This window comes from Orbicella faveolata, unplaced genomic scaffold (assembly GCF_042242905.1).
Source record: "Orbicella faveolata isolate gen_17 unplaced genomic scaffold, um_ofav_v1 contig_2, whole genome shotgun sequence".
Lineage (NCBI taxonomy): Eukaryota > Metazoa > Cnidaria > Anthozoa > Scleractinia > Merulinidae > Orbicella > Orbicella faveolata.
The window spans coordinates 17,545,536-17,571,062 of NW_028301547.1; the positions used below are offsets into that span (position 1 = coordinate 17,545,536).

At 41.0% G+C, this 25,527-nt stretch overlaps 1 protein-coding gene across 1 annotated transcript; it reads left to right on the plus strand.

Annotated features, from left to right (window-relative positions):
• The first annotated feature begins 803 nt into the window (after window positions 1–803).
• LOC149112233 (ATP-binding cassette sub-family C member 4-like) lies at window positions 804–21,895 on the plus strand. Its single transcript, XM_089290015.1, has 7 exons — window positions 804–930; window positions 12,831–13,378; window positions 14,041–14,423; window positions 14,882–16,224; window positions 16,384–16,954; window positions 17,408–17,544; window positions 20,268–21,895. Exons 2-7 carry the CDS (start codon window positions 12,848–12,850, stop codon window positions 21,173–21,175), a joined length of 3,873 nt encoding a protein of 1,290 aa, XP_089146141.1. The 5' UTR covers window positions 804–930; window positions 12,831–12,847; the 3' UTR covers window positions 21,176–21,895.
• The last annotated feature ends 3,632 nt before the right edge of the window (window positions 21,896–25,527 follow it).

Below are 25,527 nucleotides of genomic sequence, written 5' to 3' on the forward strand. Positions count from 1 at the left end.
CAAACATGGTTAACTAAACAGATTGAAATTAATATTGTGTTGGAAGTCACAAACTGTACAGGATGAAAAATGAAAGCCTTTATATCCACAGTTTTCCAGTTTTCATGCCGAGTTTTTTTTCAACCAGCATGTTCAATTACACCACCCTCAATGCAAACTGAGTTGGTACAAAGGAAATTCAAACTCCTTGCATGCCAAATTCCGCTAACGAGAGCGTTTCAGGGAACCCGTAAGATAATTTCTCCCTACAAAACCACGGCAACCCGCGCTCGCCAAATAAAAAAAGTGAACACATAAATCCGCCAAGATGTATAGAACTCAACCCAATCTCGTTCCCAGAGTCTTCGTTTCCCTTGACCAGCGGTCGGAAAATAACAGCTCTGGGAGCAACCATTTCAGGCGTGCGCCATACATGCAGACTGCGCAGTGAAACCGGACGGGCAGAATTCGGTTATTTTAAAATGGTTGATCCCAGAGCTCTCGTTTTCCGACGCTGGCCAAGGGCAACGAAGACTCTGGGAACGAGTTTGAACTCAGCCGGACTGTGAAAAGATTGAGAAAGAAAGTTAACAGGGATACATATGTAGCAGTTTTCTTTAATTTAGGCTGACCAATTTTTTGCCGGGATGAAGAAAAAAAAATTCAACTTATTATTATTATTATTATTATTATTATTATTATTATTATTATTATTATTATTTTTCGTGTTATATGGGTACGTGACTGCGTCTCGGTTCATAAACACGCAAATGATCTTGGCTTATATCAAGCAATCTTGGCCTCACGCTTGGTCAATAAACCATAAACATTATTGTTTATGTTCATGATCTTAAATTCCTTGAAGATCTCTTGAAACTGTGTTGGCCATGCAAGCTTTGCGGATGATCTTGACCGAAACTGTAGATGAGGTCTGAAAGGCCGTCTACTAAGGTAACTAAATGTATTGCTATCTCAGTGAAATAAGATATCAAGGAAAGCACTTCTACGTTACGAAATGAAATTTCCATATTGGTAGGATGATTGCTACAATGTGCCAGAAAAGCCATTGTGTCCGGCAGGGAATCTTGAGCTCTGACGAGGATTCCGTGCTAGAAGCCGCTTTTATTTGCTGCCCCGTGGACGGTCCCTTCACGAAATGCATCAGAGCTCGAGCCTTTTTTAATTTGCCGTAAAACTCTAAACCCAACTAGCCAACCAGTGTACAACTTAGATCTAGACTATCTCAAGCTTTCCTATTTCCTCGGGGCACAGGGAGAAGATAGAGCAAAGAAGGGAAGAGCGAAAGGAGTTATTAGCATCCAAGTGCATCATTCGTGCCCTGATATCTAATCCAAAGTTAACACGAGAGGTTTTCATTATCTACCATTATCAGAAAAAAATAATCTTCATACTTAGAGGGGAATTACAATAGCGAGTGCGATATTGCGTAAACGATTCCCTTATTTGCTGCTGACAACATCGATCTTGAAGTCCTATCAGCTAGACTGTGGTACTCCATTAAGGGCACCATTATAAACAGACAAAGTACTCAACGTCTCTCAACGTCTCTTCAGAACTAAATTCGTAACAAGCTTGGAATCAAGTCTGGTAGAATGGAAATTCTTACAGAGAACGGCGCTACGCTTGATTGGTGTCAAACGTAATGTAAATCAGACATGTACTGTGAAGGGCGTTTTGTTCACATCTGATGTTTTAATATTCACAATGGTCAGTCGTTGAATTGTTGAAGTCCTTCGAAAATTGATGTCTTTCATCAAAGATGTTCTTGTGTTAATGAAAACTTGACACAAGAAACTGCGAAAGGATTTCAGGAATATTCATTCCATCGCCCACGGCATCCTCACTGAACCATAACAGAGAGAAATCAAGAAAACAAAATTGCCTTCGTGTAAGTTTCAGTGGCATTCTTTAAGAAAACGTAACCATCTTAGTTTTAATCAACATTCACGCTACTTTCAGTCGTGAATTCCATCGGCGAGCGTTATAATCAATATCAGAGGAGTCTTATTATTTTATTTTGCATACGCAATAACACAATTTCGAGTGCAATTTCAAAGGATAATGTGGAAAATTAACAAGTGCTTATTTATTGAAATTTGCACGGGAAAAACATATGTGATTACATGTTTAAAAAAGAAAACTATGTCGTCTTTCGCTACTCACTGATTACTTAGACCAATTACCCTTGGTCTTTCATTTATTTTCTGCAAGTTTCGAAGGTATTAACAAACGTTCTCAAACTCATTGATAATTCATCAACCGTGAAGGAGGTTTGGATACCCGGTCTTAATTAGCATAGATTTTGACGATTTTACTTCTGCGTTTACTTGTTAGTTTTAGTTTCGATTGAGAAGATATATCAAACACTCGAGACAGTGTTTCATCGGCTATCCAAACACCTCGAATTTCGTCAAAAACTGACACTCCGCTACGCGTCGTATTTTCAACTCTCTTCTCGGTGTTTGGATATCCCGATGAACCACTGTCTCTCGTGTTTGATATATTACTTCCGATAATGCCGGCAACTTCGAGTGAACTGTGGTAATTTGACTTTACGGAACGTACAAATTTCGGAGTGTCAAAACATTTTTACATTCAAACATCAATTTCCCCCGAAATATAAGTTAAAATGCGATGCAGTCGTACTCCACTCCTGGCTACTTCTCCAGATCAATGATTAAAAATAGTTTTAACATAAGAGATAAGCAGAGATGTCGGCAAACAATATTCGAAAGTGAGGTCACTTTTCGCTTCGTTATGGTCGACCGAACGTAGTTATATGCATAGTCAATTACTGTGTACGAACACAAGCTACGCAAATTTGCATATTTCGTACTAGTGAAATCATGGAAATCCTTCGGCAAGATCTTGAAAAGAGGTTCAGTATACTTTCAGTTAAATGAATACATTTCTACTTCACTCTTATTTTGAATGAAATGCCCATTTTACGCACGCTAATAACCCGGGAGTCCTCCACTTATTAGTTTGTGTTTCGGTTGACTGACAAGCGCATTCTTCTTTGAGCACGACAATCTCCGTCGGTAGCTATAGAGTTGTTTTGTTTGAAGAGTTGGCGTGATCTTCCAAAGTGTTCGGAAATCTTTCATTTATTTTCGACCTGCTTTGAAACTGACCTCAAATGGCCGTCGGCAGTTTTCGAGCTACACCGAATTAACTTCGGATATCTTTAATTGTAATCTGCCCTCGTAAACGACTTTTCACTCATGTTACACTTTTCTACACTCGTGCTACAGGACAGCTGCATTCATATTCAGCCAATGGGAAATCAGTTATAAGACAACGATGGACAAGTTCAGCATATTGCCATTTTTAACCCTATTGTTCCAGTTGACAGCTATGAGATATTTGTGGTTGACCGTCGACAGACTAATATTTTTACTAAGAAAGTAACAGAAAGAACGCTTCTTTGAGATTGATTTATTTTTTACATGCATAGCTTCCCTTATCTCACGTCTTGGGAATTTCAGGCCCTCACAATAAAAATCTCGCCCGTTTGGATCAGAAAAAGTTGGTACAGAAAGGGTTTCTCTCGCGCACTTATTCCGTTGACCCGCTGGTTAATCGACTAAAATATCTTAAGGAAAGTTCGGTAAACTAATAAGTCAAAGTTATCACCTTATCCTTTGCTGTTAACTTTCCGCGCGAAGCCTTCCAATAAATGTGCTAAAGGGATTATCAATATCCCGAGGTGTGGAAAGTTTCAGTTAATTAAGTGTTACCACCTTATAAACTAAAATATTTCTTGTAGCAAGGCATTCCTCACGTCTCCGGGTCTGTGCACATTATCACGAAGGACTTGTCTTTTTCGCATTTTTAGTCGTGGATACGCGTCAGAATATGCAAATTTTTCACTCACTAAGATGTAAACAAATCAGTCGATATGACAACGACCAATATAGATTTGTTCACAACATGCCAATTTGTCACTCACTTAGATGTAAACAAATCGATATGTCAACGACCAATATAGATTTTCCAACGTACCAATAGGGAGCTTAAGAAAATCACGACGGCAACCGCAACGGCAATGTCGCTAAACAAAAGGCCAGTTTAATGACGAGAACAATGGCTGTACACGTGCGTTACAATTCTTGGTACTCCGGGTGAAATGACCAAATTCTGTGTTGTCTGTGTTGTCTGGAGAACGTGAACCACGACAGCTAACTTTGTAAATTTTTAAATTTACTTCGTGATAGCTTTGACAGTGATAAACATTAAACATAGTAAATGACTTTAGGGGGCGAGATTCGAAGGTAAAATATGAACTAATTTTATAATCGACGTTGTCCTCGGCGTCGCCGTCGTGGTTTCTTGCGCTCCCGTTCAAGTACACCTCGGCTTTCCTCGATTGATTCTCGTTGTATTCAGCACATCGTATGTAACCGAGTCATTGCTAGTGAAAGACTAAAAGGTGTAACTTTGTGTGTAGAGATTGAATATGAAGCTAAGAGTCTTTAAATCAAACATAAACAAAGCTATCGGAAAGGTCAGTAGCACAACTTAACAGTCCATCCAACTGAACAAAACACTCTTGTAGCCAGAAGCACGAAATGCAGTCAGAAAACTATAGCAACAAAATTATCTACGGTAGGGTAACGCAGAAAGTCCCTGATGGGCCGCAATAGGTGCTCCGAGAAATTCGTAAAGACCGCCAAGGTGTCAAAAAAAAAAAATTTCAAGAATTCAATTTTCGGGGGTGGATAAACGTTTAACTTATAATAAACAAAGCTAGAAATATTGTTTTAGAAGAGCAGAGTTATTTTGACTTTTTTGCGTGACCTTGTTCATTATCTTCAAAACCTTATAGGAGCTAATCAAAGTAGACCATTCCATTTTGTATGCAATGTATCCATGAATCTTTTGGTAAAAAGGCCACAAGGGAACGCAAACTTAATGGTCTGGTGTGCATGATTAAACATGTAATATGCATGTCTGCTAATCAAAGTCGTGTGTAAATGTAACTAAAGCAAACTCCATTGCTATGGAGCTACAGCCTGGTATATTTGTCTTATCTTTATAGTATGTCTTATCTTTTTAGCAGCGAATTTACTTAACAGTAAGGAATTGTGTATCACAGACAGAATTTCAAGCTTGAGACTCCTTCACACCCTAGGAATATAGAATTTTGCATCCTACCATATATTTTGCGGGAGATATGAATTTTACACAGTCGCAAGTCACAGACGATATAGAATGATGCACTAGTGAAAGCCTTCTGCACAGTTTTCAAGTCTAGTTTCTTTCCCCTCATGATCAGCAGTTCAGTGAGACTCTCTTCAATAGCAAACTGAAATGGGAAACATAGTTGGTAGATATGGTTTAACGTGACTTCACCCAATACGGCAGGATGCATTGGTGGTCATCACTGTTGTATTTGGTCAGTTCAGACGAGCTCCAGTGCATTTCTTTGTTGACATCGTTAGCCGAAATAAACCAGTCAATCGAAGTCAATCGATAAAAATCGATATCGGAAATAAAATGATTCAATCGATATCAATCACCGATTGCTATCGATTGATAACCGCAATCGATAAGAATCGAACTCACAGAAAAAATTTTTTATCGATTGCTATCGATTGGCAGCTATCGATAAAAATTGATAATCCCTGTCTTCAGGAATATCAATTGTTATTGATTGAAAAACTCGACAATAACCACCCGAACTAGTCAAAGATGGTGTCACGTTCCACAGCCGATGGAACTGGATTATTGCAATGAACGGATACGACACACGAATCCAATCTAGAAGTCCGCCATGCTGCTTTAATAATCAACTTCCCAACTTACATTGCACGCTTAAGTATATTATGTATGATGCACCGAAATGTACCTTACAAACACTACATCCCTTCCTTTTTTTGTATAACCACTATGATCTTAGGGAAATGTCAACACAATTGAAAGTCAACTAAAAACCTAGTACGACTTAAACTCACAAAACGGCTGGCCCTAAAAATAATTAATTCTCCTATTTTGAACCGTAATAGTCAATAATGACATAAACTCATAACAGAGTCTCTAACAATAGCATTCAAGTCAAAACAGAGTCCTTAAAAATGACGCTCAGGTCATAACAAAGTCTTTAAATCTTTCCGGCAGTTTCCTGGCCCTTGTTGGTCTCGTCATAACCGGGCTGTTCAGTTTTTCTTGTTCTGCTTCCGGTTCCACAGGATCAGCAACATCAAGCAATGGAGCTGTTTCCTGCGGATTCTGTGATGCTTCCTCGCACTTCTTTACATGGGTTGTGTTTCGCATAAGTTAAACGCCTTCTGGTGATTCAACGACAACACTGTTCCCAGTTTTGGTTACAACATCATAAGGCTCAGGAGCAAATGGTGTTGACAACTTGTTTTTGCGCTCTTGTTTCACTAAGACTTTGTCACCTGGAGCTAGGTCTGACTCCTGGGAATTCCTCTTCTTGTCCGCACAGTGTTTAGCTTTGGCTTTCATTTCGCCATCTCGGTCTCGCATCTCACTCTCTGTACTCTCCTCTCTCAATTCAGGTAGTTTAGTACGCATCTTTCTGCCAAACAAGAGTTCTGCTGGACTCACACTTGTGGTAGTATGAGGGGTTGACCTATATGCTACCAAATACTTGCGAACTTCCTTCTTCCATTCTTTTCCCTCAGCTTGAGCTATTTTCATTCTCTTGAGGAGGGACTTGTTTTGTCTTTCCACCTCGCCGTTCGCTTGTGGCCACAATGGTGTGGTCTTCCTGTGTTCTATGCCGTTATCCTCCAAATACCGCTCAAACACTTCTGATCTGAACTGTGGACCATTGTCGCTTCGAAGTAATTGAGGTAGTCCATGTGTGGTGAAGATTTTCTCCAAACACTCTATGACTTTCTCTGATGTTGTCGAACGCATGACTTCCACTTCATAGTACCTGCTGAAGTAATCAACGATGACTAAGACAGATTCTCCTGATGGTAATGGACCTAATAGGTCTATGGCGAAATCTTGCCATGGGCTACTTGGTAATAGGGTTGACTTGATTGGCTCTGGGTTTGCCGGACTACTTACAAGCTGACAGCCATGACAGGTTCTGCAAAACTTCTCGGCTTCCTTGTCAATCCCAGGCCACCATACCTTTGATCGCAATCTCTGCTTCATACTGACAATTCTTGGATGTCCTTCATGGGCAAGGCTCAGTACTCGAGGTCTCAACTTGCTCGGAATGACAATCCTGGTACCTCGAAGAATTAACTTGCCAATAACACACAGTTCGCCACATACTGGTATGTACTGCTTGTGCTGATCACCTTTCCAGTTTCCATCTTTAATATGCTGACGCAATTCCACGAACTCTCTGTCCTTTGATGAGGCTTCTTCAATTTCACGTGTTGTCATCGCTTGAGGAGTGGCAGTTACTGCGACAAACCTGACAAATTCATCTGACACCTTGTGCGCTGATGAAGATTCTGCTTGCTCGTTCGCATGCAGTAAGCGTGACAACGGATCGGCAATGTTCTGCTCTCCAGGTAGGTATTTGACTTGGAACTTGTATGGCTGTAATCGCAAGATCCATCTTTCGATTCGTGCACACGGCTTTGATCTGCTTGAGTAGATTGTTTCCAACGGTTTGTGATCAGTGTACAGTTCAAATTCAATGCCGTAAAGGTACACATGGAATCGTTCACATGCCCATACAACAGCCAAGGCTTCTTTTTCCGTTTGCGAATAACGCTTTTCCACATCGCTTAGCCTCTTGCTTGCGTAACTAATGACTCTTTTCCTGCCTTGCTGCTCCTGGATGAGGATTGCACCGAGGCCTACCGGGCTTGCGTCTGTCATGATTAGTGTCTTGGCATTTTTATCAAAGTAACCAAGAGTTTCTGCACTTGATAGCCTCCTCTTAAGCTCATTGAACGCGCTCTTCTGCTCTTCTCCAAACTCGAAACGGACACCCTTTTTGGTTAATCTGCGCAATGGCTCTGCGACCGTACCAAAGTCCGGAATGAAACGAGCATTGTAGTTTGCCAGTCCCAGAAAGCTTCTGACTTCTGGTGCACTCTGCGGTTCTCTTGCATCAACGATCGCTTTTACCTTGTCTTCCGCAGGGCCAATACCATTGTCGCTTAACACCAGTCCCAAGAACACCATCTGGGTCATGTGGAACCTGCACTTCTCTGCATTCAGCGTGAGATTCGTCTCTTTCAGCCTCTCCAAAACTCGCTGCAATCTTCTGTCATGTTCTTCAGTGTTCTTCCCAAGAATAATGATGTCATCTGAGATGTTGGCAATACCTTCACAGCCTTGTAATGATTGCTGAATGACATGCTGGTACACTTCTGGAGCTGAGCTTATCCCAAACATAAGGCGCTTGTACTGGTATAGACCACAATGTGTAGTGAACGTTGTGATACTTCTGGAATCTGGATGGAGTTCTAATTGGTGATAACCCCATTTTAAATCCAGTTTACTGAACACTGTGCTTTGGTTGAGGTTTTGGAGCACTTCGTCCACTGTGGGTATAGGATAACGTTCTCTGATAATGGCTTCATTAGCCCTTCGCATGTCTACACAAAGGCGTATTTCGTCATTCTGCTTTGGGACTACTACAACTGGACTAACCCACGAGGTCGGGCCCTCTACCGGTTCAATTATGTCCATGGCTACCAGTTCTTCAATCTTTTCCTTAACCTTGTCTCGAAGACTAAATGGGGTGCGCCTGACTAGTTGCGCCACAGGAGGTACATCTGGATTCACATGCAGCTTAACTTGGTAATTCTTTAACTTTCCCACACCTTCAAAGATTTCTTTGTAATCGGACATGATTGTCTCATTAGATGTCACAGTGCAGATCCGGGTTCCTAATTTCAACACGCCTAGCTGTATGGCAGTTTCTCTTCCAAGCAGTGCCGCCCCCTCACCATTAATAACAACAAATTCGGCTTCGGTTTCTTTCTCCTCTACTCTTGCCAGTGCTGAGAATGTTCCTAGAACGTTCAGCGGCTGTTTACTGCCATACGCATAAAGCTTCTTATCACTCTTTCTCGACACACACTTAATCTTGTCTTGCTTTAACTTTGACCACAGATTTCTGTCAATCACATTGGTGCTCGCGCCCGAATCGATCAGCATTGCAACTACAACTCCGCCCACAGTCACATCTATTTTCTCAGGAGATGTAGCGGAATTCACAGTAAATGCATACTCATCTTCATCTCTTTCACTTCCCACATACCTTACTAACTTCTTTTTCTTTCCTTTTGTCTTCTCTTCCCGTCTAGGTTTGAGAGGTTTGGTTGTTTTCGTTCTACACTGCGAACCAAAATGGTCAGCTCCTCCACACTTATAGCAAGTTTTTCCTTTCGCAGGGCATTCAGAGTCTCGTCCAAAATGTCCTAATTTTCCACATCTGTAGCATGCTCGCTTTACAGACTCCTTCTCTTTGTCTTCCTGCTTGTCGCGGACCAAATTCATATCCTTTCTGCCTTCCATATTCTCCAGCTGTGATTGAACTCGCTCGTGATTTGCTGCCGTCGAAAGTAACAGCTCTAAGGTTAGTTTCTCACCTTTTTCCAGTAGTTTCTTCCTTAATTCATGTGATTTACATCTCTGCACGACTTGATCACGAATCTGGTTTTCGGCTTGTTCGCCGTAGTCACAGTCCTTCGCCACTTGCCTCAATCGCGTCACGAACTGAGCCACAGTTTCGCCGTCCTGTTGTTCCATGCCGCGGAACAGGTGATTTTGGTATGTCGAATTTACCTTTGGAATGAAATAATCGTTCAAAGCCTTCACCGCTTTTTCGTAATCTTTCGCCTCGCCTGTGTCAGCCAACGTTTCGAAAATTTCTTGAACAGCTTCGCCGGCAGAATGAAGGAGTAAAGCTCTCCTCTGGATTTTATTATCCGCTTTATCCGCTTCGATGAGCAGGCCTTTGCTGTCGGCATACATCGAGAAACTTTTCAACCAACGCTGCCATCGCCTTCCCACGCCTGAAGGTTCACCATGTGGGTCGAAGGGTTTTACACTCGTCAAATCGTCTATCTTTATTGACGCCATGGTCTGGGCAGTTGCAACTTCAATCCTCGTCGCCAGATGTCACGTTCCACAGCCGATGGAACTGGATTATTGCAATGAACGGATACGACACACGAATCCAATCTAGAAGTCCGCCATGCTGCTTTAATAATCAACTTCCCAACTTACATTGCGCGCTTAAGTATAATATGTATGATGCACCGAAATGTACCTTACAAACACTACAGATGGCCTTGCTATTGTGTAAAATAATACCTGGAACTACACGAGACAGGAGTTCATCTTAACATGACATGACGATGTTTAAAACCTAAGGATTCAAAGTCCAGGTGGAGTGACCTCTTCTCCAGGTCCTCTGGGGTCTAAAGCAGGATCTTGGCATTTCTGTTCATCGCCGCGCTATTGACTGTATCCTGAATATCTTTATCGACAATTTCGCGTAAATCAGAGTCTACCTCAATTTCGTAAACACACTTGGTTAAACTTGGTTCAGCAGAAGCTGTTATTTCACAAGGAAATAGCCCGTCTAGCCGGCGTTCAAAGGGGAAGGAGAGGGGCAAACTAGCTAGAAGCATACTTCACAAGTCGAACCCTTGTTTTAGGAGAACGAGAAACACAGAAAACAACTTCTTCTGTACTGTTCGTGGTCAATATTTATGGCGGCAAAGTGATTACTGCTATCCTACTACAGATTATATTTTCCTTCTGGCCTACTCCGAGATCTATTCTCACGTTTGTTTCCAAGACGCAAATAATTGAAATCACTAGAAGACTGACTCTGTTGTTTATTTTGCTTCATCTAAATTCCGATGCTACCATGAGACTGGAGGGTTTTACACTGCTACTATAGCCTGAGCTTTATCCGGTGTCGCAAACAAGCAAAGAAAGATGTAAAGCCCACAAAAGTTTCTGTTAGTTGTTGCTGTTGTTGTGATTTTGTTGATGGTTGATGGTTGATAAAATTACTCAACAAAGCCATTACAGGCAAATTTTGTCAAACATTTTATCAGTGCAAATTGTAAAAGGACAAAAATAATTTCCGATAACAATCGATAAAAATCGATACTACTCGAGGAATCAATCGTTATCGATTCCCATTGGCAATCAATTTCACTCCTCGATTAATATATGTTGTTATCGATTAATATCGATTATCGGTTTATCGATTGACTGCACCTGGAAATACGTCACTCCGTAGACAAATGTTTAGGCGTCCGGGAATAGGTTTTGATGTCTGGCAATCGATCAGATGATACGAAAATTTTCCCTCGAAAGGTACCACTGAAAAGAAATCAAACAGCACCAATAGTTAGTCCGCATTCCAGACTTTAGCTGGAAGAAAATTCGAAATAAGAGTGTCCCGCATTCGGCAGAATCCACATGTGCCAAAAAGTTTTAATTTACACGGTAAAAATAAAGCGGCTCTACCCTAACCTATCCACTCATGTGCCAACATTTAGGAGTGCCGGACCCATAGACTACAGCAGACGCTTTCTGTTTCTGAAATACTTTCTGCAAAGTAGGGAAAGAAACTTGAAGGAAATGGACTCGCACTTCTCGCCGCTTGAGCGTTCTTCTTATCCTTCGCATTCTTAGCGTCGCACGCTAGAAAAGGAAAGGGACTTCTCGCAGTCTACAGGAAAAACAATGAATGTTTTTGAAATGGGGCATAATAAACCTCCTTTGAAAGCTGCGAAGTTCGCATTATTTTGACTTCTGATTTGCTTTTTGTTTCGCGTTACGTATGTTCTGATTTATGCAATCCATTTTCTTTCGACTACTCTATTTAATCAAATCTGATTGAAATGTACATTGTATGAATAGAAATAGAGTAAGGAGTGGACCATTTGACGTTTTAGGGGGGGGGGGAGAGGTGATTTGGTATAGGCAGGAATACTTTTAACCCTCTCATTTCCGTTGAAGGTTCAAGTTATCGGGAGTCGACTGTATAGTTCAGAGACTGAACTAGCCAGCAAAGCCATCCGGCTCGCGCCAGGCCCCTCGCCAGCCCGTCTCTCACGGCTTTGCCGTACGTGCCGACCCTGCTTGCTGGCTATGAGCAACTTAGATCCTCTAAATTTAACACGAAGGCTCTAGACACGAGAATGCGACAATGCATCTCGTTTCATCTAGGCCGATATTACCGGCTACTACCTATGCATATATGAACACATCCGTCCCACGCTAGGAAAGGAAAGGGACTGCTGGCAGTCTATAGGACCCAAAATGAATGTTTTGAAAATGGAGCTTACTTAAGTCTATAAATCGAGGAGAAGTGGTCTTCTGATGAACGACACTCGCTATTCCGTTCCTTTACTTCCCGTCGACAAACAAATACTCTGTAGAACGTATTAACGCACGTCTTACCTCGACGGTTCCACATATCATATCATGCCCTGCCACGCCCTATTAAAGGCTTAGGAAATAAACTGATGCTTTTGTTGCTGGCTCGCTAGGAAATTTTAAAAGATTATCCTGGAAAGTTAAGCTATGAATAGGTTTCTGCATGGAGAGCGGAACAGCAAAACGTTCCCGGCAAATAGTCTAAAAAGAAGACATTTACTTTACTTCTTAAAAAATTTAGTTCCTTAATGGATTCTGAAAATTGTGCTTCTTGGTACCACTGAACAGGTGGAGCTTGTGCGCTACATTCGACAAGGTTTACTGACGTCTGGTAGTAACAATAGCCAAGCCGATAACTATTGTAGCATTCGCAGCATAAATTTGACAACTTTGAGTAAGCCGGCGAACTCAATAAGACAAATTTATCTTGTTGTCAAACTTGAATTTTCTTCTCTACTGATGCGGATCTTTGTTAGTTTTCAGATTAACTGTTATGGCAAGAAAAGGATACAACAAGATATCTCCCAGTGAAGATAAAGAAGAAGTCAGCTTCGTGTCTCTTCTTTTCTTTCAATGGATGAATAGTATCTTCAAGATAGGCAGTGAACGACCATTAGATGAGAATGATCTTTTACCCCTTTCAAAAGAGAATTCTTCCACTTTTCTGACCGATCAGCTTCAAGCAAACTGGAACAAAGAAAAAGCAAAGTGCAACAGAAATCACAAAAAGCCTAGACTTTGGAAATGCGTCATAAATTTGATCTCGGTAAAAGATGCCATAATTATTGTATCCACGGATGCTTTGCGTTCAATTTCTACCCTTCTTCAACCATTGCTATTGGGATATCTTATTTCCATACTGATGTCATCTGAGCCACAAAAAGATAATCTTCTGTACGGTTGTACACTTGCTTTGTGCATAAATTCTATCATAGGAGCTCTTTGTACGCACCACTATTTCTACAGATGTGAGCTGTTGAGTATCAGAATTAGTTGCGCCTTAAAAAGTCTAATCTATTATAAGGTAAGCACGAATAGTGTATAATAGGAGAGGAGGGAGCGTGGTCGAGCCTTGAGGGAGGAGGGGAGACTCCTTGTCCTTTTACTTGTATTCTAGCGTAAACAAATGTCCAGCTGTAATGAATGAGGGATTTTGCGAAATTTGAAAATGCGGAGCTCCAGCTGTGCTCTTACAACCATCTTAAGTTGCGCAATCTAAATTGTGAAACATTTATTTGACAACTTCTATCCTAGGAATTCTATGGCGAATTCCCTTATTCGCAACAATTAACTCAGTCAGACCCAGCAATCCTGAAAATTTGAGGTCAAAAACTTAAATCCTTCTTGAGATATCTTTTCTCAAAGGCAAATAAAACTCGTTTTGAGAAAACGAGCTTTGAACTTACCGGGAGAAATGCTCCTCAAAACAAAACTTCAATACCGCAAGATTCGAATTCCGGTAAAAACAAAAATTCCAAATTTTTAAAGAATTTCAGGCAACCCTCTATCCCCGATACTGAGTGTTCTATGCGGACACTTCATCGAAGTCAACAGAAATTGCTTTAGCGACATCGTTAGATTGCAAAGTTGATGCAGCGTCAGATAAAGTAATACCACACACCACATTGTGTTTCTTTAATCCTTGTTTCGAGAAAATCCTAAGATTTAGTGTTTCCTCTTTCGCAGACGCTACTTCTCAGCAAGGATGCATTGTTAAAATTTACGACAGGCCACGTGATCGACCTTATATCAAATGATGTTCAGCGAATGGAGGAAGACACAGTCATGTGGCTTTACTTATTGTTTCCTTCCTGCTTTCTCCTCGTTGTGATAGCAGTGTTACTCGTGTATTTGATTGGCTGGCAATCTCTGATGGGAGTCTTTTTCCTTTGTTTTCTTGTACCGTATTTCGCTGGGATCTCTTATATTAGTGCTGCACTGCGCTTGCGCACGGCAGCGCTGTCCGACAGACGCATCTCCTTGATGAACCAGGTGGTTTCTGGGATTCGTGCCATCAAAACGCGTGCGTGGGAGGACGAATATCGAAGAAAAATTCAACGCACGAGAAGGTAGGGGAAACCAAATGCGGTACTTAATGTTGACTCAGTGTGTAATTGCATTCACTGTAGCTGTAAGATAAATTTCAGTCACAACTCATCGTCTTCTATTGCCAACTTGCGAGTTTGATCAGTTACCTCATCGTTTACTTTCCGCTGACAGAACACGACCACGCGTGTAGTATTTTAAGGGATAAGGGTAAGGGATAACTGTTCTTGGTTTTTGACCCAACAGTCCTCAAATTGAAGGTTCCTGACTACTACTCTTCGTAATGTGTACTAAAACAGTTGTACTGCTCACCCTCGTTTATGCAACTGCTCCTTTGGCCATTCGCTCATGTAATATCTCGGCTGTGAAAGACTCTAACGGAAATTCCAAAGACAATTCTCTTTTACTACTTCATACTACGTGCCACTAGCAGTGTTGGTAAGTGATATGTCCTCATAGTTCTTTTGCGTTTTGTTTTCAGAAATGAAATTAATACCATCCGTAAGAAAAGTGCCATTCTGTCAGGAGTTGTTGCCTTGTGGGACAGTTCAGTATCAATGGCGACCCTGTTGTCTGTCGTTACTCTCGTGCTTACTGGTCAACCCATCACACCTGTAAATGTCTTTATGCTGCTAGGTTTTATGGATATCGCAAGAACAATAACATGCCTTCATTTTTCTTCTGCTTTGTTGCAAGGAAACGACGCTCATGCGTCGCTAGGAAGAATAGAAGATTTTCTCCTTTTAGAAAACCTTCCCGCCATCTTACGTGGTCAGTCTCAAGAGGACATCAGTAACCCAGGGAGCAAGGCAACCAAAGTTACGAGTGGTCTGTCAGATGAACAGGCGAAAATGGCAAGGGTATTCAATCCTGACCTAAGAAAAACTGCGCTGAACGAGCCCAGTATTTTATGTGTGTCGAATCTGACGAACCGACAAATCGAGCGGCAAGATGAATTTATTTTGCAGGATATTGAATTTTCCACAGCACCCCAAAGCCTAACAGTCATTACTGGACCAGTGGGAAGTGGAAAATCTACTCTTCTCTCAGCGATTGCTGGCGAGATCTCTGAAGTTAGCGGGACAATAACCTTCCAAGGTTCTTTTGTTTATGTTCCCCAGACAGCTTGGATCTTCTCTGGAACAATAAGAGAAAACATTCTGTTTGGTCAACCATACGATGAAACAAAGTACACCAGTGTAATTGAAGCATGCGCCCTCAAAGAAGACATCCAGCGGTTTCCTGACTATGACAAAACAGTTGTTGGAGAACGCGGAGAAGTTCTGAGTGGAGGTCAGAAGGCGAGAGTAAGTTTAGCACGCGCAGTTTACGCTGATGCAGACCTTTACTTGTTAGACGATCCTCTGAGTGCCGTTGACTTTAAAGTTGGCCAACATATCTTTGAAACATGTATTAACGACCTACTGGGCGATAAAACGCGAGTGTTAACATCACATCAGGAACATCACATGAAAGAAGCTAATCAAGTGATTGTGTTGTACAAAGGCCGCGTGTTGGAAAAGGGAAGTTTCATTGAACTGCAAGAAAAGGGTATTCTAAACACAACTGTTGACCCGCTCTATCAGACAGTTGGGAAAGATAGGAAGTATACTAAGAGCGTTGCTCGGGAAATTGAACAGAAAAACGGAGGTGATGGCTGTGACACAATGGCTCCACTACCCAATGAACCTAGGAGTTTGGAAATATCACAAGAAGATCGCTCCATCGGAGTGATTTCATCAAAGCTTTACTGGAACTACTTTAGAAGCGGAGTACATTGGTCAACAATCTGTGCAGTAATTTGTTTGTGCTTCATAACGCAAGGTAAGAGTTCCTATTGTAACTAGTCATTCATACATAACAATAACTTTATTTTGTATTTCTTATAAGATTATTAAGCTGATCAACGACTATTTCATTATGATTTGCTTCTTATCAAGGTTTTGATCATATTATTTTTATTTTGTCTCTTTCTTTTCTCAGCAATGATAGTTGCTCCTGACGTCTGGCTCTCGTCGCTAACAAAGAAACTACCAGAAGATCAGAAAGACAACACAAACTTGACTATCTATGCTTGTCTCGTCAGTGGGTCCCTTATCTTTGCCATCATTCGAGCTTATGGATTCCTTCTGGTTTCCTTAAGATGTTCAGAGCGTCTTCATGACAAGATGGTTTTGGCTATTTTACAAGCACCGGTTCATTTCTTTGATTCCAATCCCGTGGGAAGAATACTCAATCGATTTTCTAAAGATGTAGGGTGCCTTGACGAATTGTTGCCCAAGACTTTTCTAGTATCTATCCAGCGAGTCTTGTTGGTGTTAGCATCAATAATTGTTCCAACTGTTACAAATCCTTGGCTTCTATTTCTTGTTGTTCCGTTGATTGTGTTAGTCTTGTACATCTCCAAGTATTACTTGAAAACGTCCAGAGAGCTCAAAAGGTTAGAGTCGCTATGCCGCAGTCCAGTCTTCTCCCACTTTTCCGAGACCCTGAATGGACTGGACACGATTCGAACCAGAGGCAGACAAAGGGATTTCGTGGATCAGTTTTACAGGTAATTTCGTTTAGTCTTAAGCCTGGCTCACACTAGCGACGTAACGACATACCGACATCGTCACGAACGACATGAAAAGGACATTATCTCGACCTAAAAAGGACGTTATGTTTGTACTGTGAACATGTAGACATAATGACATATTGTACATAACAGCCTGAACATAACGACATACAGATAAAACCGATCTTTTCCTTATGTCGTTATGTCGATGACGTTATGTCGTTATGTCGCTAGTGTGAACCAGGCTTTAACAGTCTTAAGGGCGCTTTTCACTAGAGTTTTGAACATAAAACGCATTTCCTTTGATTTTGCGCGCATTTCCACGTATATTGATATGCTTGAATATCTTGTGCCATTAAGATCAATTGCGACTCGCTTGTATATGTTTTCTAGAGCCTCAAGTGTTTAGTAATGACTAGCTACTTACGTACTGCAGTTTCATTCCGTTAGATATCAAGATGTTCATAATCAGTCCTATATTATGGTGATGGCCAGTGGGCGATGGCTTGGTGTACGCTTAGACCTTCTCATATCCATGTTAATTGGTGCAGTGTCTCTGGCAGCTGTTTTGGTGTCTCAAGATGCCGGTAGGTGCATTTGTAAGGTAATCAAAATCGGCCAAAAAAACGATACTAAATCTGAGGATTTGGCATTACGACACCACGCTTGCCTTATTCTTAACAGAGCTGATCAATATATTCTATTTTTCATTTTGCTGTTTATCTATTACTCTCATGGACGTGTATCGCAGGGACTCGCCAAAGATTACCATTTCGGTTTAAACTGAGACACGGAGAATTCGCGTTAGTTAAGGGCAATCACAGCCAGCAAAATAGAGCAGCCTCTCATTACTTGTTACCGGTCTGTTTTTCGTTTACTGGCAAAAGGCAGTTCGGATTGGAACGATATCTGCATGATACGATAACAAAAGTAGCTAAAAGTGAATGATTCTTTTATGATGGAGGCGGCGTGCCGGGTACCCTACGAACAGCAGACTCTGAGTGGAGAAAGAAATGCTGGACTTGTAATCGACAATGGACCCATTGAAGTCGTTCAAACTTATACTTAATTGGGAACACTCATTTCTTCAACGTCTAACTTTTCATTGGCACTTGATAACTTGAAAGAAAAGGCCCTTCACGCCCTTTTCAGTCTCAGAAAACACAGCAAATTTCCTCCATTCCTAGCAAATAAAATTTTCGACGCGATTATCTCCCCAATTTTGTCCAATGCAACAAAAGTATGCTTTATACTCGCAACGTACCATGCAAAACTCTAATTAACTAGAATTATGTTACTGTTTTAGTTTTAGTTCTAGTTGTTGTTGTTGTTGTTGTTGTTGTTGTTGTCGCTGGTTCAAATGCTCTTTCCCAGTTAGGAGCAATGAAACTATAATCTTGGTCAATAATTCTCTTACCCATGACCTTGTTTACACAACCCTTTCAGTGCAGTGAAGACCGAGTGAGGAGCGCATGCCGTCTTGGCAGAGGTGGCGGATAGAACTGCGCACGAGCAGAATATTATCGTGTGCAGCTAGGCTCACAGGATGGGAGTAAGCGCAGTAGCAAAGAACTATTTAAGATAGTTTATTTAAAGGTGACCGAGGTCTCTTAACCAATCAAAAGAAGAAGAATATCCGTCAAATGTGGAATTAGTCTATTCAGCGGAAAGTTGTATCATAGGGCGAGGTATTTTCATTCGTCAAGTTTAAAAAATAATACCCAGCCGTATCATACGACTGCACTAAACGCTCTAAGAGCGTTTACTCGGGCTTCGTACCACAGTAAAAAATCGTACTTTATGAAAACCCGTATTGGACACAATAAAAGCAACTTAAAGAATCAGGATATTTTAGCACAAGAGTTCCGCTTAGATATTTACTATTCAAGTTGCTTCGATGAGTATCTTCCTCATCCTATCGCAAGTTGTGAATTTAAACCATTTTGCTTCGAGAATGAAGCACAGCTGTCTACGCATCGATGGAGAAGTTGTTTGCAAAGAATTTTCGAGGTCTAATGGCGATTACTTTGTACATGCTAGCAGAAATTGTGCGAAGTTTGTTTACTGGTCGTGGCGATCCGAGTAAATTGATTAGCTGAACATCTTTGCCGTGTTGCGATCTTAAATAATCCTTTTCGAGAGAGCCAAAACGAATCATGATAAACTCCTTCGCGAAAACAACAGTCCTGTGACTAGGCTCAAATTGCGTTGCACAACATTTGCATAAACTTTCAAGTTGTGTATTTTGCGGATAACTTCCAAGAATCTGCGGCCCTTGACGCAGTTTATGAAGAAATATTCAAGCTACATATTTTTATTGAATCAAGGCAGGAGTATTTTTAAAAAGGACTCTCATTTATAAGCGAAGATGCGGCATTCTGTTTTGCTATTTATCTTGGTTTCATGCTCGTCTAGTTCATGTCACGCAACATGATTTTCTTTTGCAGTCAGACACAGTTTTCTAAAAGAATTGGCGATTGCTAAGACTGCTAAATATATTTGAACTACTAGTGAAACAACTGGCTAAACTATCGTCAATGCAGATTTTCCTTAGGACTTGGCAAGAACATTGGTTCGTCAATAATACTGCACAATTCCCCGCAAAATCGAAGGTTTAATTCTCCCACACAATGTGCCTCCAAATTCACCCGTTTTTTTTTTCCTGCACCCTACTAGAAAGCCAACTAACTTGGAGGTAAGATATTTAATTCAAGTTACCGAAAGTCTTATCTTTACAACTTTGGAGATCGACATATTTTGCGCGGTGCAAGAAAGCAAGTTTTTAATGAGCTACGAGTCCAAAAACGTTTTCGTATTTAGCTCGTTTTATTGCAATATGATTTGTTTTACTGCAATGTTCTAAATAATAAAAGCAGTAGCCACATACCGTCATTGACTGTCTATTTTTTTCCCAGTGTTTTCGTAGATTGAACTCATACCGCAATCGGGTCAGTTGTTATCTCACGAGAACGTTACGAGCGTGAACTTTGCTTACCTGGCTGGCTTTCAAGCAACATAGTTCGTGGACCGATCCTTTCTGAAAACGATCGACGTCTTTGTATGTGAGATAACGTATAAGGCGCGATTCTTGCCAAAACTTTCTTCGCAAAACGCCGCATTCTGTCACGAAGAGCGAGCAATATCGTGTTTCTCGTCCCCAGTTTCCATGGTCTACGCATGGAACGCCTGCGACCATGACCCCCCTTTTGGCGACCAAAACGCTTGCATTTTATGACTCGGGCTTTCCTACGGAAGCCCGAGTAATGATCTGAGTACTCTCTTTTCATTTTCTTCCTTTTGTTTTAATCAGCTTGGGCCGGACTTGCGCTTGTTTATGTCATCCGAACTTCGATGCGTACTCAATACGCTGTCAGGAAAACTTCGGATGTCGAGAATTTCATGACCTCAGTTGAACGAGTGATGACGTACACCAGCCTTGACTCAGAACCTGGATACAAAGTGCATAGGCTTCCCCCAAACCAATGGCCACATGCAGGAAATATCACATTTAAAGATGTGTCATTAACGTATTATCCGGGTGGACCTCAAGTACTGAAGAAAATCAATCTTAACATCAAAGGGGGAACAAAGATCGGTGTTGCAGGCCGCACAGGTGCAGGCAAGTCATCTTTTGTAGCAGCTCTCATGCGCATGCCAGATGCTGATGGAGACATACTGGTCGATGATATTCCAATCAAACAGATCAATCTACAAGACTCCCGACGATGTATATCTGTTCTTGGCCAAAGCCCTGTTCTGTTTAGTGGATCGCTGAGAAGAAATCTCGATCTCTTGGAGCAGTTGCAGGATGCAGATTTGTGGCGAGCTTTGGAGAATGTGCAACTGAAAGCGTTGGTAGAAGGTTTAGAGGAAAAGCTAGATCACGAGCTCTTGGAACATGGAGCAAATCTCAGTGTAGGAGAACGACAGTTAATTTGTTTGGCTCGTGTGCTGTTACAGCAAAACAAGATCGTCATCTTGGATGAACCCACTGCACATGTGGATCCAGAAACAGAACAAACAATCTGGAACGTAATGCATGAGAAACTAAAGGATTCCACGGTCATCACTATAGCCCATCGTTTAAGCACCATCAAAGACTGTGACATGATTTTGGTTTTGAAAGATGGGGAGGTTGACGAATTTGATAAATTTGACGCTTTAGTAAATAAGGAAGGAGGTGCTTTGAGTGAAATGGCTCGAGTTGCAGGTATCTAGATAGGCTAATTCCCCCTTCGTTAATTTACAGCCCATTCTCAATCAGTTTTTACGGCTGTTTACTTCTTGCTTATCGAAGAACAAGTCAGAAGTGTAGCAGCTCTCGTAAGCTTGTAATTCTTTTGCTTGTCAGCAGGTGTTATTGTTTTGGGGTTGGGGGCATTGTTCCGATTATTTTATTGTCCTCTCAAAGGGTATCACGCCATTCATGTGAGACCTTACGAGAGCTGCTAGCCGACCCAAAATAAGCAGTAGCAAGTATCATTTAAAATTTTTGCTAATGATGTCATCGAGGAACATTGTACAAAGAAGCGAAAACACTCTATTTTATCTAAACAACGTTGTTTGCGATTGGTGTGTGAGATGTATTAGTCTTTTAATGGTTACTACTCACGCACTTTTATTGGCTTTATATAACCACTTATCTTTTACACTTTTAGAATTAAGATTTAAATTTAAGGGGTGGAATGTTATTACATAGGCCCTGAAAATTAATTATATTCTGTACGAAAATATAACGCGTACATTATGAAGTAGCAACTAAGTTGTTTCGCCAACCCGGAGTAAGACGAGCATTAACATAACTGTCTTTAAATTGTTATAGTCGTTATTAGGCCGTCTCCAAACGCCTAAAGGACAAAACAAATTGATCTTTGTTGTATCTGAGTGACTGTACCGTAATTTATCCTTTGGGACAAATGAATGTTGTTTTATGGGTCAGCTGAGTTTCAAATTATGGTCTGGTTCGGATATATGGTATTATATGCGCGACAGTTTATTTTAGGTCGATCTTGAAAACTGGTAGGGTCGACGACGTTTTTTTTTTTTTTTTTTTTTTTGTTATACCGACAGCTTTGTCATAGCATAATTTAAACATCGATGGTTGTACAGCACGCGCTCTGATTGGTTGATTATTTGTTTGCAACTTGCGGTTATAACATTGTCGGGTTTACTAATGTTGTACCCTAGTTTCCTGCGACATATCAAACACTAGAGATATTGGGTTATCACATTTCGATAATCCAAGAACTGAGTTGAGAATAAGACGCCATGCATGTCCCGTTTCCATTGTGCACGTTAGACCTTCAGACCTTCAGATCCACGTTTGCCGCAAGCGTCAACTGCGGTTTGAGGTTAGACGTTTGCCATTCGCCGTTCGGACGTTAGTAGATTTAGATTGGCGTAAATTGTATCGAATAAAAATCATCTAGATCTTGTCAGCGCATTGGAAATTGTCAAATTAACGCCAATTTTGACAAAAACAAAACCTCAAACGCAACGTCTGACCCTGGTCACGTAACCTATACCAGTTTATTTGCAGTTCGCGAGAAACGTGGATCTAAAATCTCTATTAAGACGGCAGACGGACTCGGAAGAAATGGAGAATTACATATCACTTACTTCCTCCAGTGAGAGAACTGTGCTTCTGTCGTCTTCCAATCTGTCACAGAATAAAGCGTTTTAGAGAGTTGCACATTTTAATGCCTAAAGGCAACAGCCTTTCTACGCCACTTAAAAGGTGGACTCAATTGAAATATATTGTGGTATTTTACAGTTTATGATTCGTTAACTCCTGCCCTTTTATACCTGGGTCCTTATTCAGAGGGTGGATAATAATTATATGCTTTAGAATTGTATATGTAGTTTACCTATTTTTATTAAGGGGGTCAGCTTTATATGAACATTAAGTTCTTCCCTGCTGGCCACCTATTTGCATGTACGCATTTGTATATTTTTGGCGCAAATAAAGTTGTTATAAATCTTACACCAGACCGAAAAAAATTACTATCCAGTTGATTGTTTTGTTACAGGATATTTTTCATCATTAGCGGAACTCCTGCGCGCCGAAGGCGCGCGAGCGGAGCCCTATACCTTAGAAAATTTGGTAACCCATCGATCTGAAAAAAATTTGGTTGTCACGTGACTGTCCGTACGTTCGTCCGTCCGTACGCCAATACCTTGAAAAATAAGAGAGTAGCACGATTACCATAGCTATATCTTTGATTTTGGGTATCCATGTTAATTGACAGCTATCAAAACAAGCTATCCGTTGACCCGTATTACGTGACCATATCGCAGGCTCAGGTTTAGAGCTTATCGAGGACACGTGTTTTCTGAAGTTGACCGCTGACCAGGGACTGTTTTTTATTTTTTTTTTGGATTGGATCGCGGGTTCAAGCCAGGTGATTACTTTGGGGGAGAAGGAGAAAGTACATGCAAAGGCAAAATCTCGGCGCAAATTTACCCCTGGCGCCTTTTTGGCTCTTCTTCCGACATATTCCTTGCACAATCGTCTCGTCAGTTTGTCAGTTAATAGCGAAACCACACGCTGAACGATTAAATGCTCACAATTGATCATTTTTTGAGTTTCCGATCCAAGAAAGACAAATCCTCTTTTTTTATGGTTAGTTATTGCAATCAGGAGCTCCGCTTTTAGGCTCGGCTAAATCTATATATTAGATTGTTAGCAACTGGACCCTGATGCTAAGCTTCAGTACAAGCTCGAACTTTGCAAATCTGCATATTTGCGTCTTATAAAATTGTTGGAAATGTGTCTAAAACTTTTGTTTTGAAATCTTTCAATTTGCAGAAACAAAAATATCTTAGGTATCAAACCATTTTTAAGTCATAAATCTTCGGATCCATATTAACCCCCGTACGCACGTACGCATGCACGTACCTCCGGAAATCCAGAAAAAAATAGATAATTATATATTGTATTTTGACTGGTGAAAAGCGTCTGTAATAATTAAATCGGCTGGTTTGACATTCCCTAAACTCTCCTATTACACCTGATATCAATAATCGAACACGTAAAGAACATAATTTACCAAACTCTCATCGTTTATCCATGTTTTGGTGTATGAAACTGTTGCTTGGAAAATATGGCCGGAAAACGGCATTTCCGAGCCCCTGATAGTAAAATTTCCCGGGAATGCCTCAAACCATCCCTTGCGACTCGAGCCTTTGGCGCTCCATTAACTTTCTCTTGGTGAGTACTCCACGAAAACTGCACGCTACGCCTTCGCATTTGAGCGTATTGATATTTAGCTGTCAAAATGCCATCAATATTTTGAAATAGTTACGTCTCCTTCCAAACATGCACGAATATTTGCCTGCAGAGATTATCTGCTGCGAGAAGTGAACTGCTTTCTTAGAGGCTCAGGGAATAGATATCCTCCAAACACATACAAAAATACACTTCTCAGTTGATCAGGAGTTATTAAGGACGGTGCCTACTTTTGTTAGTGCGCACACGTTCTACGCATCGCGTAGGGCATGGTTCAAGCGCCACGTGCGCGCTGGGTTGACAATGACGCAATCAATTACGCTACCAAGTACACGACTAAAATGAAAGCAAAATTTTCCTACTGTGACCAAATCAAGTTTAATGTACCTGTACTTAAACCAGGAACAACAGAATATCAGCATATCGCGAACCACTAACTGTTAACGTCTTCCAGCTGAAAAACTAGCTGTCTTTGTCGAAAATTATATTGAAATCAGGAGCCATAATCGGGGACGGAGACCGTAAGTCTCGGGATTCGCGCGCACCTATGATATGGGACAATTTTTCTATTTTTAGAACAAATTGCGCCATCCTGACGTCATATATCCGCGCGGATTCACGCACATGTCTGGGGCTCTCGCGTGGATGTTGTCACGTTGCGTGATCAAATGGTGAGAGTTGAGACATTCTCTTGCGTATTTTTCACAGCGATGGCAGGGAATAAGGCAGGGAATACGAACCAGGGCGCTTATATGTAGTTTTATGCTCTGAGCTAACGCAAAAGGTGGGTTTTTCAGGGTCGAAAACAAGACTTCAATCTCGCGCTGGGAATGAATAATAGATCTGCTCACGCTAGTTGTAAGCTTACGCGTATGTTTTTGCGTTTGTTCTGACTTAAGGATATAGCAAGAAAACTCTCTACTCTGGTATCGAGTTAATTTTTGAGTTTCTCAGACAATGGTTAATCATAACCAAAACCTGTTTTGATGGTTTCTTATTGTTTCTGCTTGTTTGGTGAGTTTGCAAAAGTTTTTGAAAGGAAAGTCTGACGCGTACAATTAGCTCATTTGCATAGTGCAGCTCGTGCACTTTCAAGTCCGAGTCGGTGTTTTCAATTGTCAACAAATCTTGACAAAGATTTCTTTCGCTATCTTTTGTGCTGAGATGCTGCAACAAATTTCACGAACGCAAAAAAGGCTACTAACATCATGTGTGTTTCTTCAACATAAGCATAGTGAAGTTTTACACTGCGAAAATGAAAATAGACAAGGAATTTTGATAACTCGATCAACAAAATCAAAATCGTTATTCCAAGTTGATTAAAGAAAGCGTCATCGTAACT